The sequence below is a fragment of the Mauremys mutica genome, chromosome 24, assembly GCF_020497125.1.
Source record: "Mauremys mutica isolate MM-2020 ecotype Southern chromosome 24, ASM2049712v1, whole genome shotgun sequence".
In the NCBI taxonomy this organism is placed as follows: Eukaryota; Metazoa; Chordata; order Testudines; family Geoemydidae; genus Mauremys; species Mauremys mutica.
Genome location: NC_059095.1, coordinates 1,611,827 through 1,626,529, shown reverse-complemented (window position 1 = coordinate 1,626,529; position 14,703 = coordinate 1,611,827). Strand labels below are relative to the sequence as shown.

The window sequence follows — 14,703 nt, the reverse complement described above, 5'->3', positions numbered from 1 at the left end:
TCAGGGCATTCATTCTGCAACCAGCATGGCACCCCCAGTGCCATGCGGTGCCCTGGAAGGGACACAGGGAGCACCCGTGGGCACCAGGCTTTCCCTGCAGGGAGAAGGGTTTTCACTGCCCCGGGCACACCCTGTCTGCCACAGGCCCTGACCGGCCCAGTGCCTGCATCCAGGAACAGATCAGCCCACACGGGGGCTCTGGCTGGGGGAGGGGATGGGTCCAGCGGGACGAGACACTGCACAGTCCACAGCGAGCCACGCCGCCCCCGTGCTCCCCACGACCCCTGGGGCACAAGGCACGGCCAGAACCACAGGGGAAAAGCATTTCCTGCCAGGGCTGTCCAAGGGAGAGTGGGGCAGCTCCGCCCAGCCCCCTACACCTTGGGCGCTGCCCTGCCCCCCATCATGGGGCCCGCCCAGCCCTGCCACTGGCTCCTGCTTCCCCATCATTTGCCAGCACCGCAAAGCATCAATTATTCAGAACATCCTGAGCAGGTTGAAAAGCCGCGACAATGCAAGAAAATCCGAAGCGTCAACACCGCCTGCCCCCCAGACAAAGGCACCGCACGGCTGGGCTGAGACGCGCCCCAGCAGGGAGCCCGGCAGGCCTTGCGGAGCGGGAGGTACATGCACCGTGCTCCCCCCCACGCACCTCACCCACATCCCCTCTCGTCTGGCTCCCTGGGGGCTGTTCCCTCCCTTCCCCCTGCCCCAGTGCTGCCCCCGTTCTCACCGCTGGCCCCTGCTCCTCACCGTACCCGCGCCCCAGCAGTGGAGGGAAGGGGGCGTGTGGCCCCAGCAGGCCAGACCAGCCAGTTCACACAGACTCACAAGGGCAGGGTGTTAAAGTGTCACCTGGGAGCAGGGGCTGATCCCTCCCCCGCAGCCCTGCCGGGTTTACACGGGGAGCCAGGCAGGGCCCAGCTGCTGAGCTGGTTCAGAGGGGCCAGCGCGCTGGGCTTGCCGGAATCCAGGGTACCCCCGCTCGCTCCCCCAGGCAGCCAGACCCTCCGGCCCCAGGGAGGAGCCGCGGGGCTGGGAAGGACATTAGGGGGATGATGAGAGGCGCAGATGGAGCTTTCCTAGAGCACCAAGAATTAAATCCCTGGACTGAGAGTGCCTCCCCCGCCCACAGCTGCAGAGCCACCCCCCTTTCCCCCCCCAGGCAGCCAGGGCGGCTCCCACACAAACCAGGAGCCATAAACCAGCGTCCCATGCAGGGCTTGCTCCCCCGGGGCCGCAGGCAGTGAAACCTCATCTGCACTGGCAACAGCTCCACAAACCCTGGTGTCTGAGTCCTGCCCGGTGGGGTGTTCCCAGCCAGCCCAGCCACGGAGCGATGCAGAGAAAGAGCAGGAGGGGGATTAGCAGAGAAAAGCGGGGGGCAGAGGGATGAGCTGGGGGGGGGAACTCAGCCACTTCCCCTCCACTCCCCGGGATCCCCATGAGATGCAGCCAGCTCTGGGGCCGCAGCCAGTGCGCAGGACAACAGGCTCACGGGGCACTGCTCTGCTCCTAGGCATATTCAGACCCCACGGGCAGCAGGCAAAGCACCAGTTCTAAGGGCAGCTGGCTATGGGGTGATGAGACCGGGGGGCTCAGACCCCTCAGCCCAGCCCAGCCTGCACCACCAGCACTCGATGGGGGGCTGGCATCTAGACACACAGGGGGAGGGGTTTCCTGCTGTCCTCACAGGCCCCTTGGGAGGGCACAGGGGGTACAGAACCTGCCCCCCCCCCATGCCAGGAATGGACCTCCAGCCAGCACATAGCCAGGAGCCTTTCCCTGTGCCAGGGCTGGAGCCAGGCAGTTCAGCCCCACAGCTCTCAGAACGGGACACGGCCATCACCCCCCTACACTTCTGGTGGCTGGCACAGGCAGGGAGGTGCCCTCACCACAGGAGGAGCTGGGTTCCAACCAGGGCCCCGCTGGGCACACAGACATGCCATGGGGAAGAGCGCAGCGCTGGACAAACCCAGAGAGAACCACTCCGGCTCTGCACGAGTAACCAGCTCCCCCACCAGGCGTTATCGGTGCAGGAGCCCGAGGGGCCCGGCCGGCCTGCTCTGGCACATGGAGCACGAGCAGCAGGGCCGGCTGGAGAGCAGCAGCCCAGTGTAGGTGGAGATGGGAGCGTCCCCAGAGCAGAGAATTACCCCAGGTTGCTCACGCTGCAGAGCGAGTGCCCACTTGGTGTGGGACACAGCTGTGGCCTGGGCAGTGCTGGCACACCTGCCCACTCAGCTAGCTGGGGATGCACCAGACACCGGGCACAGCCTCCTGGGATCGGCCAGGTGCCCAGCCCAGCCCCCCAGCCCCAGTCATGGCTGGCAGCCGGCCAGGCTCAAGATATGCCCTGTGAGTCTCCAGAGGGGAAGAGCCCAGCCCAGGTCAGGCCCTGCCCAAAAATCCCCCTGTCCATCCATCCTGGCTCCACAGCAGGGCCCAGCCGACGCTCCGAGCCAGGCACTGCTCATCCTCTCACCGGAGGGAGCTTTCTGCACACTGACCCCCTAGGCTCCTGCAGTCCTGCCAGGGCCCCCGCCCGGCATGCCAGGCAGCGGTGATTATAGGTACCACCAGCAGCCCCAGCCCAGCCGGGTTACCCCAGGCAGAGGGCCGTGCCTGGAGATCTCCACTCTCTCTGCCGGCTCCATCGGCTCCTGCCCAGCACCCTGGGGGTTAACACCACCGCGCGCTTCTACCAGTGCTGGGACTTAATGCCACGGGGGGCAGAGGATTAGAACAAGCCAGACGACGCAGGAACGCCAGGCTCGAGGCAACCTCTGTGCAAGGGTAAAGACAGCCTGGATGGCAGAGGAGCTGGGGCACCTGCTTGCTCCAGCTGCATCCCTGGAGGGGTGGGGGGGGCTGGAAATGGGACCATCCCACCAATGCAGGGGGACAGCCCCCGACTGCTGGCAGTGGCAGGCCCTGACAGGAGCCATGCAGGTGGCAAGGGCTGAGCTGGCCTCGAAGCCAGCTGGGAGGGTGGGGAGCTGGGGATGACCTGCTTGGCTCCCTGGGAGGAGCAGCTACAGCCCCCCCCCCCCGCGCTAGGCGCTGTACAGATACCTTGGGCGCCAGGAGAGCCCGAGCCCTCCCCCAGCCCTCTGTGCTAGCTGCAGACAGCAGTACAGCCGCTCCCCAGACAGGATCGCCACACAGCCAGGTTCTCCCAGGGCCCCCCTGCTTCCCTCTGAGCTGTCGCTATGGGGCTCGCAGCCCCTCGGCTAGCAACAGCAGGGCTGTGACAGCAGCTCAGTGCATTGGAGGGAGGCTCCACCGCACCCCAAACCTGATGCTGCAGCCCGCCAAGCAATGGCACCATGGTGCCAGGGCATCCCAGGTGGGCGTGGGGGGCAGGGGCTGGGAGCTGGGATCGTGCCAGCTGGAACAGATGGTGCATGGTTTTCTAGCCCAGGACCCAGCTCCCTGCACTCCTACAGGGAGCCCATCCAGCGAACAGGCCCCCCTGCCACGGTTTACCTGGCACGTGCCGCGGGCAGTTACGGGGTCTCTGGCCCTGCCATTACCAGCGCACCCAGGGCTGGGCAGCACTGCTCTTCTGGGGCTTCCTGGGACAAGAAACCCCCAGGGGAATGGGCCACGTCGGGGCCAGGCGAGGGAGAGCAGGAGCAGCTTCCCGCTATGCCCCGACGCTCAGGCCTGGCTCCCGCCCCAGCCAGGAGCTCCTGGGACCGAGCCCTGTGGGGAACAGCAGAGGCAGCGCTGACTGGGGAGCTGGCTGGGGCCGGGCTGGGGGCAGAGCTGGGTCTGGAGTTGGGGGAGCCGCGGGCTGCACAGCAGAGACCCCTGGGACCCTGGTCTGGGGCACTGTGGCTCACAGAGCCCGGGAACAAGCCTGACACCTGAGGCCCAAGCAGAGGGGACCCAGTGCAGCCTGAGCGTCTCTGCAAAGCTTTCCTCCTGGAGCCCCCAAGGGACACGTGCATCCTTCCAGCCAGCCAGCCCCCGGACACAGAGCCTGACCGCAGCCAGCCAGACGCAAACCTCCCCAGAAGGGACAGGGCTCAGACACTCCACGGAGCCCACTGGGGACGCGGCTACAGCTCTGGACATGGAAGGAGCCCAGATACTATGGTGATGGGCGCCAGGATAGACGTCTGGGGGCGGGGAGGCACGATCTGCAACAGCCCAATTCGAAGCGTTTTCTCTAGACTCAGGGCAGGGCCGGTCCTTTTTCTCCGTGTTTGTGCCGCACATAGCACTCTGGGCAGATAACACCACTCCGCACTTCGAGACATTGAAAGGGAAAAGTCTCTAGCCCCTGCTTCCCAGGGCCAGATCCTCAGCTGGCGCAAGCCAACATCATCCCACTGCAGTGGGCAGAGCGACGCCAGCAGACAATTCGGCCCTCGTGTCGTATTCTCGGGAACGGACAAACCCCTGCAGACCCCGGGGCCGGCTCCATTCCCCACCTCTGCCGGTCTGACATCAGCAGCTCCACAGCTGCAGTTACCTCAGCCCCGCCTGGGCACGGGGACAGGCGCACTGCCCCCCCCAGCGACGGGCAAGCCCTACGGGGACGCTGCTCTGGGCTCTCTCACGGGAGCCTCTTGCTGCAGAGGAGAGAATCAATGCAAACCACATCTCCAACCAGGCCTGCAGCTGGCAGCACCCTCCGACCCAGACCCTTCGCCCGGCACCAGGGACACACTAACAGGACAGGAGGCACCCGACTGGCCTCCCATTGAAAGTGAACAGGCACCTTGGCGGGCAGCCAGGGCAGAGTCCCAGGGCCGAAGGAGCCATGGGCACCGAGCTCCCCGCTCTCTCCCGCTTCACTCCGCGAAAGGCCAAACTCTCTAGGAGACACATGGGAGAAGTTACTGGAGAAAGTGCTGCTGCCACTGCCCCACTCCCCCATCTTCTGAGCAGGCGCCCCCTCCCACCCCACTCATCCTCTGCATAGAGGGAAGGCTGCAGGAGGGGGCTGGCTGGCTGGCACAGGAGGGGATGCAGACTGGAACGACCCGGGCTGGTGAGGGAAGGAGGGTCCCAGACAGTCTATATGGGGCAGATTCCCAGAGGGATGCTCTGGGGTATCCAAGAGATCTTGGATGGTGGCACAACCCCCACCCACCCCCCGGCTTCCCGCCCAGCATGGCTCTCCCCTGCTCCTGCTACTCCAGAGAGCAGCGCCTCCCCCAGGCAAGGCTGGGGCTTGGCCCTGTTCTCCTGGCAGGTGTTCGTGCCAACGCTCCAATGCAAAGTTTTCCTTAAAGCAAAACTAACGACCCCAAAGCCAACAGCCCAGGGCTCCCTGCAGCAACCCACCAACACAGGGAAGCCCAAAGGCCCGAGCTGACCCACAGAACCCGCATGGCAAAGCCAGTCGTCCCCACTCCCCCGCGTGCAGCGAATCCCCGCGGGCTGCCATGCGCCCTCCGGGGCCTCCCTTCCAGCTCAGCCTCCCAAGGGTCCATGTCTAGCTGGTGCCTGCCAGCCTCTGCCCCTGCTCCAGGACGTCCACCTGAGAGCTCCCAGGTTCAATTGCCCCCGGCCCCATCTCCAGCCCCAGGCCAGGGCTCCCTGCAGTCCCACTCAGCCAGGCCTGCCCGCTGCAAGTCCTACTCCCTGCTCTGGATCCTCCCTCCAGCACCAACCCCTATCCCCCGGGCTCCTCCCTGCGCCTCCCACTCTGGCCTGCTGCAAGGGGGCTTCATCCCCACCGGGCTCCATTCACCAGGGAGCCCTGCCCCCATCCACCGTTCCAGGCTTGGCTTCCCGCAGCCAGGCGCGATCACCTCCGTCCCCAGGAGCTGCTGCACAAGCTCCTGCAACTCCCCAGAGGTTCCCCGGCTCCGGCCTGGCCTCACCGACCATATTCTTCACTCCGCAGTCTCCCCAGCAGCTCCCTGGCCCCCCTCACCTCTGCCACGCCTGCTTGGCCCTGGCCTCCCGGGATCAGGTGCCCCCTTTAGAGCTCAGCTGGGAGACAGATGCTCAGTCACAGGTGCACTGGCCTCGTCCTCCTTAAAGGGCCAGTCCCCCTATGACAGCTACAACAACAAAGAAGTGCATGCAGGCTCAGCCCTTACTGGCAACCCTACAACAACAAACTTATGTGCACACGTGTTGGAGGAAAACCAATGCCAGTGAGTCCGAGCTGAGATCCCAGCTTCTCAGCCATCACCAACCGAGCCCAGAAAACAACAGGAACAATTGCTGGTGAGTGTCACCACAGGGCCTGGCTGGGACTGGCCCCCTACGGGCAGCACTCCCCACGGACTAACCCTAACCCCACCCGCTCCTGCCTCCTTCCAGCCCCCTCCCCCCCAGATCTTCACTCTCCTCCTGCCACACCAGGGAAAGCAGAAGGGTGACAGACGACACCCAAAGCCCCTGGCATCTCCCCCAGGCTCAGTCCAAACCTCTGACATCTCTCGCCTCCTCCTCAGCAGCTCCCAGCGCTGCCCAACCCAGGTGCTCACGGGGCCAGGCTGACCTAACCTAGCAGCACCAGCTGTCCTCACCAGGCAGGCAGGAAGCACTGGCAGCGCCAGCGCAGACACAGCAGGGGCACTGCACTGGGGGACGGGGGAGAGCGGGCCCAGATGCCCCTGTCCGGGAGCCTGGAAGCAGCTGGCAATGGCCACACAAAGCCAGCCAGCTCTGAACTCCAGCCCAGAGACGAGAAGACCAGGGCTCCCAGCCAGCAAATTGGGGAGAGGGGGAGCAGGCCCTCCCCCCTGAGAGGAAGACCATGGCCCCAATCCTGCAGTGAGTAAACTTGCTTGAGTAGCTGCACTGACTCCAATGCAGTCACCCCGTGTGGAGCCCCCCCCTCCCGAGTTACTAAACCCGGCCGGGGTCTGGAACCGCAGGCCCCATGGCTCCTGGGCAGGTCACTGACTCTTCTAGCCATTCCCTTCCCCCAGCCAGTTGGGCCCCCGCATCTCACAACCCCCAGCACCGCTGAGCCAGCCTGCAATCCCCCCACCCCCCAGAATGGTCATGTCATGGGACAGACCCTTTCCCCTGGGCTCCAGATCCAAGCCAGGGACATTTCAATGGGGCCAGGCTGGGGCTGGTCCCTCGGCCCCCCTGGCCCGGCATCGCCTGGGGAAAGGGGGCAGAACAGGGTCTTGCACTGACCCGCCAGGGAGAGGTGGTGACAAACGGACACGCGCAGGGCAGGCGGACGGACGGACAGACGCGCACAGGCAAAGAGCCCCCCGCTGGCGGCTGTGTTTGTAGGAGGCGCGTCCCCGGCTCTCAAGGAGCCGCTTTTATGAATGAGCGAGTGACAACGCAGCAGCCGCTAAGATGCTGCTCACCTGGATCCCGAGTCAGCGCAGCTGCCTCAACGGGACCGACCGGCGCCAAAGGCAGGTCGAGCGTCTGGCTCACGCGAGTGACTCAGCCCGGGACCAGTCTGGCACCCCAGGGCCCACACAGCCGCCCCGGCTCACCCTGGCAGCTCCCCTGCCTGCTCTGCTCTCTGTGCCCCCAGGAGAGGCGAGGCTCTGAGCCAGGACAGCCCCAGAATCAAAGGGAGGGGAACTGTCCGGACTCCGTTCTAATACCAGCACCTGCCCTGGCACCGCAGGGGGGGGGGGCAGCTCGGTCCTGGGGTTCCCTCGTCCGGCCTTTTCCCTGCTCCTGCAGCAGCCCCAGCGTTTCCTAAAGCAAACGCTCCAGCCGCGCGTCTCCCCCCGTCCCAGCACCCGCAGCCTTCCTGGCCCCATCACCCGCAGCCAATGGGCCTCCGGCCCCTGGATCAGACACACACAGAGCCACTGGCGGAGACAGGCCTCATCCTACGGGAACCCCCGTGCTCCCGACTGTCGCCCACCAACCCCGGAAAGCGGCAGGGGCAGGGGCAGGCACCGAGCGGCCGTCTGGTCCCAAGGCTGCATTGTCTTCCTTCCGTGGCTGAAACAATACCCCAAGTCCCCCCAAAAGGGCCAGGCTGGAGGGGGGGAGGGGGCTACCAATCCCCTCCAGGGTCTCTGGCTGGTTCCTTTCCCTCTCTGGCCCAAGGGCCAGTCTCGGTAGGAAGAGGTTCAGCCTCCGCTCCCTGCGGGATCCCACGTCTCCCTGACAGCGAACACCCCGGCGCAGGCTGTGCACTGAGCCCAAGGGCCCGTTCCAGAAGGGCCGTGATGGGCCGGCCTCGGCAGGGACGCAAAGCCCCCACTGGGGGCTGCCCCGGGGCAAAGGCTGGGGGGGGGGCAGGGCTCTCCACAGAGTAACTGCCCCCCAGGGGAAAAATCTGTTTGCACATGGTGAGGCATTGCAGGAACCGAGCCCCTCCCCCAGACCCAACACCCGCTAAGCTGGCACCTCTTCCCCCCATCACACTCAGCACCCCCCACTGCCCTGCCCCCCCGCTGGACATGGGCCCAGCCACAGGACGGGGCACAGGGCAACCGGCTGCCTCACGCGGCCGGCGGGCTGAGAAGGGCAGAGCAGCGGGTCCCTCCTGGTCAGGACCCTTTGCCCAGATCCCAGCGGGGCTGGGACTGGCTCCTGCGGGACCCCGACAGGATCAGCGCCTGCTACCAGCAGCAGCAGCACGGGGGCCCCCCCGGCCCTCAGCCCCGGCCGGCAGCGAATTGCGGGACCGGCTCCTGACACCCCCCGCCCCGCTCCCGGAGACCCCGGGCACAGCCCGGCCGGGGCCAGGCGCTCCTCGCGGGGGGGCCCGGGGAGCCGAGCCGCGGAAGTCACCCAAGGGGCGGCCGTTCGCAGCCCCGCGCCTGGCTCCGGGCTGGGTGCCGCGTCCCCGGGCCAGCGGAGCCGCTCTCAGAGCCGGGCCCCGGCCCCGTTCAGAGCCGCCCAGCGCGCACCGGGCACCGCCAGCCCCCGAGACGAGTCGCCGCAGCGACCGCCCGGCTCCGGCCCCCGGCTCTGCTCCCCCGCCGGGCGGCCCCCGCGCAGCCCCCGCGCCTCCCCAAGAGCGCAAAGTTGGCGGCGCGAAGTTGAGACGCTCCGAGCCGGCTGCAGCCCCCGAGTTTCCCCGTCCGCGGCGGTGCAAAGCCCTCGCCCCCCACCCGCTGCCCCGGGCCCGGCCCCGGCCCCGCCGGGGGCCACACGCCGCCCCCAGCCCGGGCAGAGCGGAGCGGGGGCTGCCGGCTGCGCCCCCATGTGCGGGCGCCCCACTCCGGCCCGGCAAACTTCCCGCGTGGAGCCCCCCCGGGGAGGGGGGAACGGGACCCACGCGGCCCCCCGCTGCCGGCCCACGCCGGGTCCGGCGGACTCACTTCTCCCGGGCCTGGCTGTCCGAGGGCACGGCGGAGCCCTTCCCCTTGGCGTACATGCTGCGGCCGGGTTCGCCTGTGCACGCCCGTCAGCGAGCGCGGCCGGCGCAGCGCCCCATCGCCACGGCCACCCCGCCGGCCCCGGCCCGGAGCAGCGGCCGCAAACCCGGCAGCGGCGCTCGGGCGGGGGAGCTTGAAACCGCCGCGCAGGCACCGGGCAGGGAGGGCTCGCTCGCCCTCGCGCGCTCTCTCTCTTTTCTGTTGGCTGTTCCAGGAACGGCGCCACCTCCCCCGCCCCGGCTCAGCTCTTAAAAGGGCAACGCCGGGGCTGGAGCGCGGGGTTCTGCACTGGCGCACGCTCCCGCCGCCTGGTCCACATCCCACTGTGACACCCACAGGCCTGGCGCCCCCCTCGATCACCCCCATTCACCCGCACCACGCTGACACGTGCTTCCTCCAGCCTCAGACTCTACCCAGGGCTAACATGGGCAGCCAAGCATAGTGTCGCCAGCACCCAGTGCCCACCACAGCACCCTGCACCCCCTGCCAGCACCCCCCTGCCTGCACCCAGCACCCCCCTGCCTGCACCCAGCAACCTGCACCCAGCACCCCCTGCCAGCGCCCAACAATCTGCACCCAGCACCCCCTGCCAGTGACCAGCAACCTGCACCCCCTGCCTGCACCCAGCAACCTGCACCCAGCACCCCCTGCCAGTGCCCAACAATCTGCACCCAGCCTGCACCCAGCACCCCCTGCCAGTGCCCAGCAACCTGCACCCAGAACCCCCTGCTAGCACCCAGCACCCCCTGCCAGCACCCAACAATCTGCACCCAGCACCCCCTGCCAGTGCCCAGCAACCTGCACCCAGAACCCCCTGCTAGCACCCAGCAACCTGCACCCAGCACCCCACGGCCAGTACCTCACCCAGCACACCCCTGCCAGCACCCTGCACAGTGCTCTCAGCACCCAGCAACCTGTACCCAGCACCCCACTGCCAGCACCCCCCTGCCTGCACCCAGCACCCCCTGCTAGCACCCAGCAACCTGCACCCAGCACCCCCTGCCAGCGCCCAACAATCTGCACCCAGCACCCCCTGCCAGTGCCCAGCAACCTGCACCCAGAACCCCCTGCTAGCACCCAGCAACCTGCACCCAGCACCCCATGGCCAGTACCTCACCCAGCATGCCCAGTGCTCCCACTGCCAGCCCTGGACACTGCATTCTGCCAAACCCCCTCTTGCTGTTTGTCCCTCATGCTGGGAAACCATTTCAGGACCAGCTAGGCTGGGAAGGATCAGAGGGTCGCCGTGTTAGTCTGGATCTGTAATAAGCGACAGAGTCCTGTGGCACCTTATAGACTAAAAGACGTATTGGAGCATGAGCTTTCGTGGGTGAATACCCACTTGGAAGGAAGTTCCTTCATTGTTTCCACTTTCCCTGGAGATGCCCCATGGGTATTTTCACCCAGCAGCTCCTGTGTGCACAGGTTGCTGGGTCTAGTGGCTCTGGCTTCGAAGGAAGAAGAAACTGCTTGTCTGGTTCTGCTTCCTGTGTGACTGGCACATCTGGGTGCTAACGCAGGGGAGTGCACATGTCCAGGGCTGCCCTGGACAGGACAGGAGGCCCGGCCGAGAGGAACGCTGCCCCTCCTCGGGGTGCAGGGAGCCCGGCTGGGAGAGATTTTGGGACTCTCCGAATATCGTGGAAACCGCTTGCTGGGAACAGATGTGCCAAGGTGCTGTGTTTCAAAGTCCCCTGCACGCAGGGTTAGTCACCACTGATCCCCGCAGGCTGTGTCCAGGCCAGTCGTCCCTGTCCAGCAGCCAGACTGCTTGGCCTCTGGCTGGGGCCCGGGGCAGCCAAGTGGGTGAAAAGGCAAATCCTGCAGCAGCCGCCTCCTGCAGCCCCAGCGCCCTCCGCCTGCAGCTCCTCTCGGGAGGCCGAGTTGCATTCACAGGCTGGGAATCAGAAGAGAGGCCACACTCCGGGGCCTCCCTGCTGACACTGGGGGTTTTGGCACATGGCACCTCATGCCCCGAGTAGGTTGCCAGCAGCCCGGAGCTAAGGGCCCAGCCAAGGCTGCAGCCGGCTCATCGGCCTCCCTGTGGCCCAGGCCCCACTAGAGGAGGATGGAGGGGAGGAGACGCTGAGCAGGGCCGGGGCGCATTGTGTGGAAAGTCAGAGCACTTCTCCGTGGGCAGAGCGGGATCCCATCTCCCCTGGGGACGGGGCAGAACAGGATCCCCAGGGAGATGGGGGAGGGGCAATTCTATCTGGGCTGTTGTGCTGCCCCGTCGCCCCAGCGTCTCGGCACTGGGATACGATGTCTCTGTTGCTGTGCCAGGGGCTGCCCGTTCAAGGGGGCTCGTGAGCTCGGTGCATGGGTGCCAGCGGGCTGTCAGCAGGGGAGGCGACGGTTCCCGTTCCCCCGCGGAGTGGCTCCAGCCCCAAGCCAAGCACTCCCACCCCACGCTGTGCAGCAGATGCCCACTCATTCCCCACCCCCACCCCGGGCTCTCTCTTGGTGAATTGCACATGGGAACCTGGTGCTGGCCTGGCTGCCCCGAAGATGGAGGGGGGCACAGGCCTCGCCCCTACCTGGCTGAGGTTCCGTCTCCCTGCCCTTCCAACCCTGATTCTGCTGAATTGATCACTGGGGCCGGGGAATGAGCACTTTGTAATCAGATGCCACAAGTTCAACACCCCGCCCCCTCTCCCGAGCCCTTCGAGCCATGGCTGCTTGGAAACCTGCCCGGTGCAGCCCTCATGCCTACGGCTCACCGAGCAGCCCCCCAGCAAGAGAGGAGCGTCCTGCAGCCCTGAAATCCCACGGGGGAGCTGACTGGCTCAGCCGCAAGCCAAGCCCCTAAAGACAGAGGTGCTGGGGTGACGCTGCCTAGGGCTTTGTGAGAATGAGCAGAGGAGGTTTAAAGGTGCGCGGGGAACCCATGGCGCGGAGTGGCCCTGTCACAGCTGCTGCAGGGCCAGGAGGGGGCGCTCATGCACTGGGGTTCTTCCTCACAAGCCCCAGAATGAGGCTGGAGTCTCTTGATTTTTCCCTGGTGCTGGATTTTTGGAGCAGGGTTGGGCAGAGACCTGGGCCTGACCCACTCCCCCAGAACGAGTGGGAGGGGGGACTAGAGCCGTGTGACCCAAACCTCCCTCTGCAGTGGGGCTGGCCAGAGCTCAGCAGCTTGGGGAGTCGGCAGCCGGCGCTGGGCTGTGCTTGGCCCCATCTCGGCTCAGCTTAGAGCCCTGCACGTTCCCCCAAATCACGACGTCGCCGTGAAACTATCCAGCGTTGACAAACCTCCGCGGTGCAAGGGAACCGCTTGCTGGGCAGCTCTGGCGAACGCCCAGGAGCGTCTGGGGCCCAGGCCTGTGATCTGACCACTAGCCCCTGCTCGTCTCTAAACCCTGGGTCAGGCAAGCTGTGCTGGCACTGCCTGCCCATCCCTGGGCACCCGGCTCTGCTCTGTTCCATTGGGAAATCCAGAGCCGCGCTGCTGAGTTCAGTGAGCTGCCGCTGGCCAGCAGGAGAGCAGAGCCGGGGAACCCCCCCCAGTTCCGTGGCTGGGGGGGTCCATGGAACTGAGTGGTGGGGAGGAAGCCACAGCCATTCGAGAGGCCTGACTGGGCTTGGAGCTGTCTCCTGCGCTCTGCAGACAGCTTTGGCCCTGGAGCTGAGACAGGCTGGCGCAGAAGGGCTGAGGGAGCACTGGAGAGGGATGGTGACCCCAGGGCTGAAGATGCCCAGGGTGGCGCTGTCCCTGGGGGAGGGGCTGCTCCCCACCCCAAAGCTAAGGGCCCAGTTTGGCTCTCAGTAACTCAGTGGAGTTCCACAGTTATACCAGGGCGAGATTTCCCCGAGAGCCCAGCGACTCTCCTTTCAGTCAGCTGGGCGGGGTCCCCCCTGCCGGCCCGGTGTGTTTGGACATGGGAAGAACCAAGGAAAGAAAGGGTGATTTCCTTTTCTCCTCCCCATTCATAACCCGCAATGAAAGATGCATACGGGGGGATGATTGTTCACTGCAGTAACACAGGATTAATATCCTGCCGAACTAGCCATTCTGGGCCAGCTTTGCCAGCCAACGGCAACAATGCTTCACGCAGAACCCACGTTTGCAATCCCTGCGGGAGGGGCCCTGGGGAACGAAGGGCCCGATTCATGCAGAGGGCAGGTCAGCACGGCTGGGTTCAGCTCTCTGCATGCTGGGCCCCTGAGCCTTCTCCTTTCAGTCCCCCAGGAGACTCCGTGGGCAGCTCCGCCCCTGCTGAGGTGCCTTGTGGGCCTGTTCAAATTGAACTCAGAAGCACGTTTGATTTAGAAACTCTTCTGCCTTCCCAGAACCGGGCTGCTGGGTCTGGCACATTCCTCTTCCCCGGGTTCTGTGCAATCAGGGCCTCGGGTCTCCGAAGAGCTTCCCAGCTCCCACCCTTGTTCCAATGCTCTCGGTGACATCGCAGCGCCAGTGATGATGTCACCGGGTGAGGTCATCGGAGAGGAATGAGCAGTGGGAGCGGGTGACTCATGGGGAAGCAGAGATCCTGTTCCCACGAACTGATAAAGAACCGGGGAGCAGGACGTCAGAACCTGCTGCTGCGGCTGTTACGCACACAGAGAAGAGAAGTGGTGTTGTCTGACAGAGCCCTGCAGCATTCTACTGGCCTTGGCAGCGTGTGTGTGTGTGTGCGCGTGTGTGTGTGTGTGCGCGTGTGTGTGTGTTTGTGTGTGTGTGTGTGTTTGTGTGTGTGTTTGTGTGTGTGTTTGTGTGTGTGTGTGTGTTTGTGTGTGTGTTTGTGTGTGTGTGCGCATGTGTGTGTGTGTGTGTGTGTGTGTGTGTGTGTGCGCATGTGTGTGTGTGTGTGTTTGTGTGTGTGTGTGTGTGTGTTTGTGTGTGTGTGTGCGCATGTGTGTGTGTGTGTGTTTGTGTGTGCGCGTGTTTGTGTGTGCATGTACCTCTTGCTGTTTGTATCCATAATTATTTGTTTGCACATGCCGGTAAAAGACCTTCTGTTTCCCATTATTCCCATTCCCCCGGGAAGGGCGGCCAAGCAGACTTTGTGCCTGGGCTGATGAGCACTGATGGCTGTTTTGCAAGGCTGCCCTAGGCAGGGGATTTTCCAGGCCCAGCTCTGTCCCCCCACACTTCAAGTACCAGCCACTCTTCAATGGGCCTTCAGCACAGAAAGAAACACCAGAGCTTCTTGGAAACTTACCAGGCACTTTTCAGCACCTTTAAAGTCCGATTTTTAGTCATTTCAGCTGTTTCCTCATCCTGGTGCTCAGGGCAACCAAGCCCCTAGCCAGTGTGCAGAACCCGTCCCCATGCACAGGAGCAACCTGCAACATGCAACTGAGCCTGCTCCTGCAGCCTATGTGTGCAAGCCACACGCCAGGACCCACAGCCCCCCCCACACACACACACTGATCAGCACAACCGGCCCAGCAGGCACCAGCGACCTTCTGTCAG

The 14,703-nt window shown here is 65.2% G+C and overlaps 1 protein-coding gene across 1 annotated transcript in view; it reads right to left on the bottom strand.

Moving 5' to 3' along the window:
• Window positions 1-9,452, bottom strand: part of SSBP4 (single stranded DNA binding protein 4) — a 51,396-nt gene extending 41,944 nt beyond the window's left edge. The window contains exon 1 of the mRNA XM_044998381.1: window positions 9,234-9,452. Within this exon, the coding sequence (XP_044854316.1) occupies window positions 9,234-9,289 (56 nt within the window). The 5' untranslated portion in view covers window positions 9,290-9,452. The remainder of the gene's footprint in view (window positions 1-9,233) is intronic.
• Window positions 9,453-14,703: the final 5,251 nt, after the last annotated feature.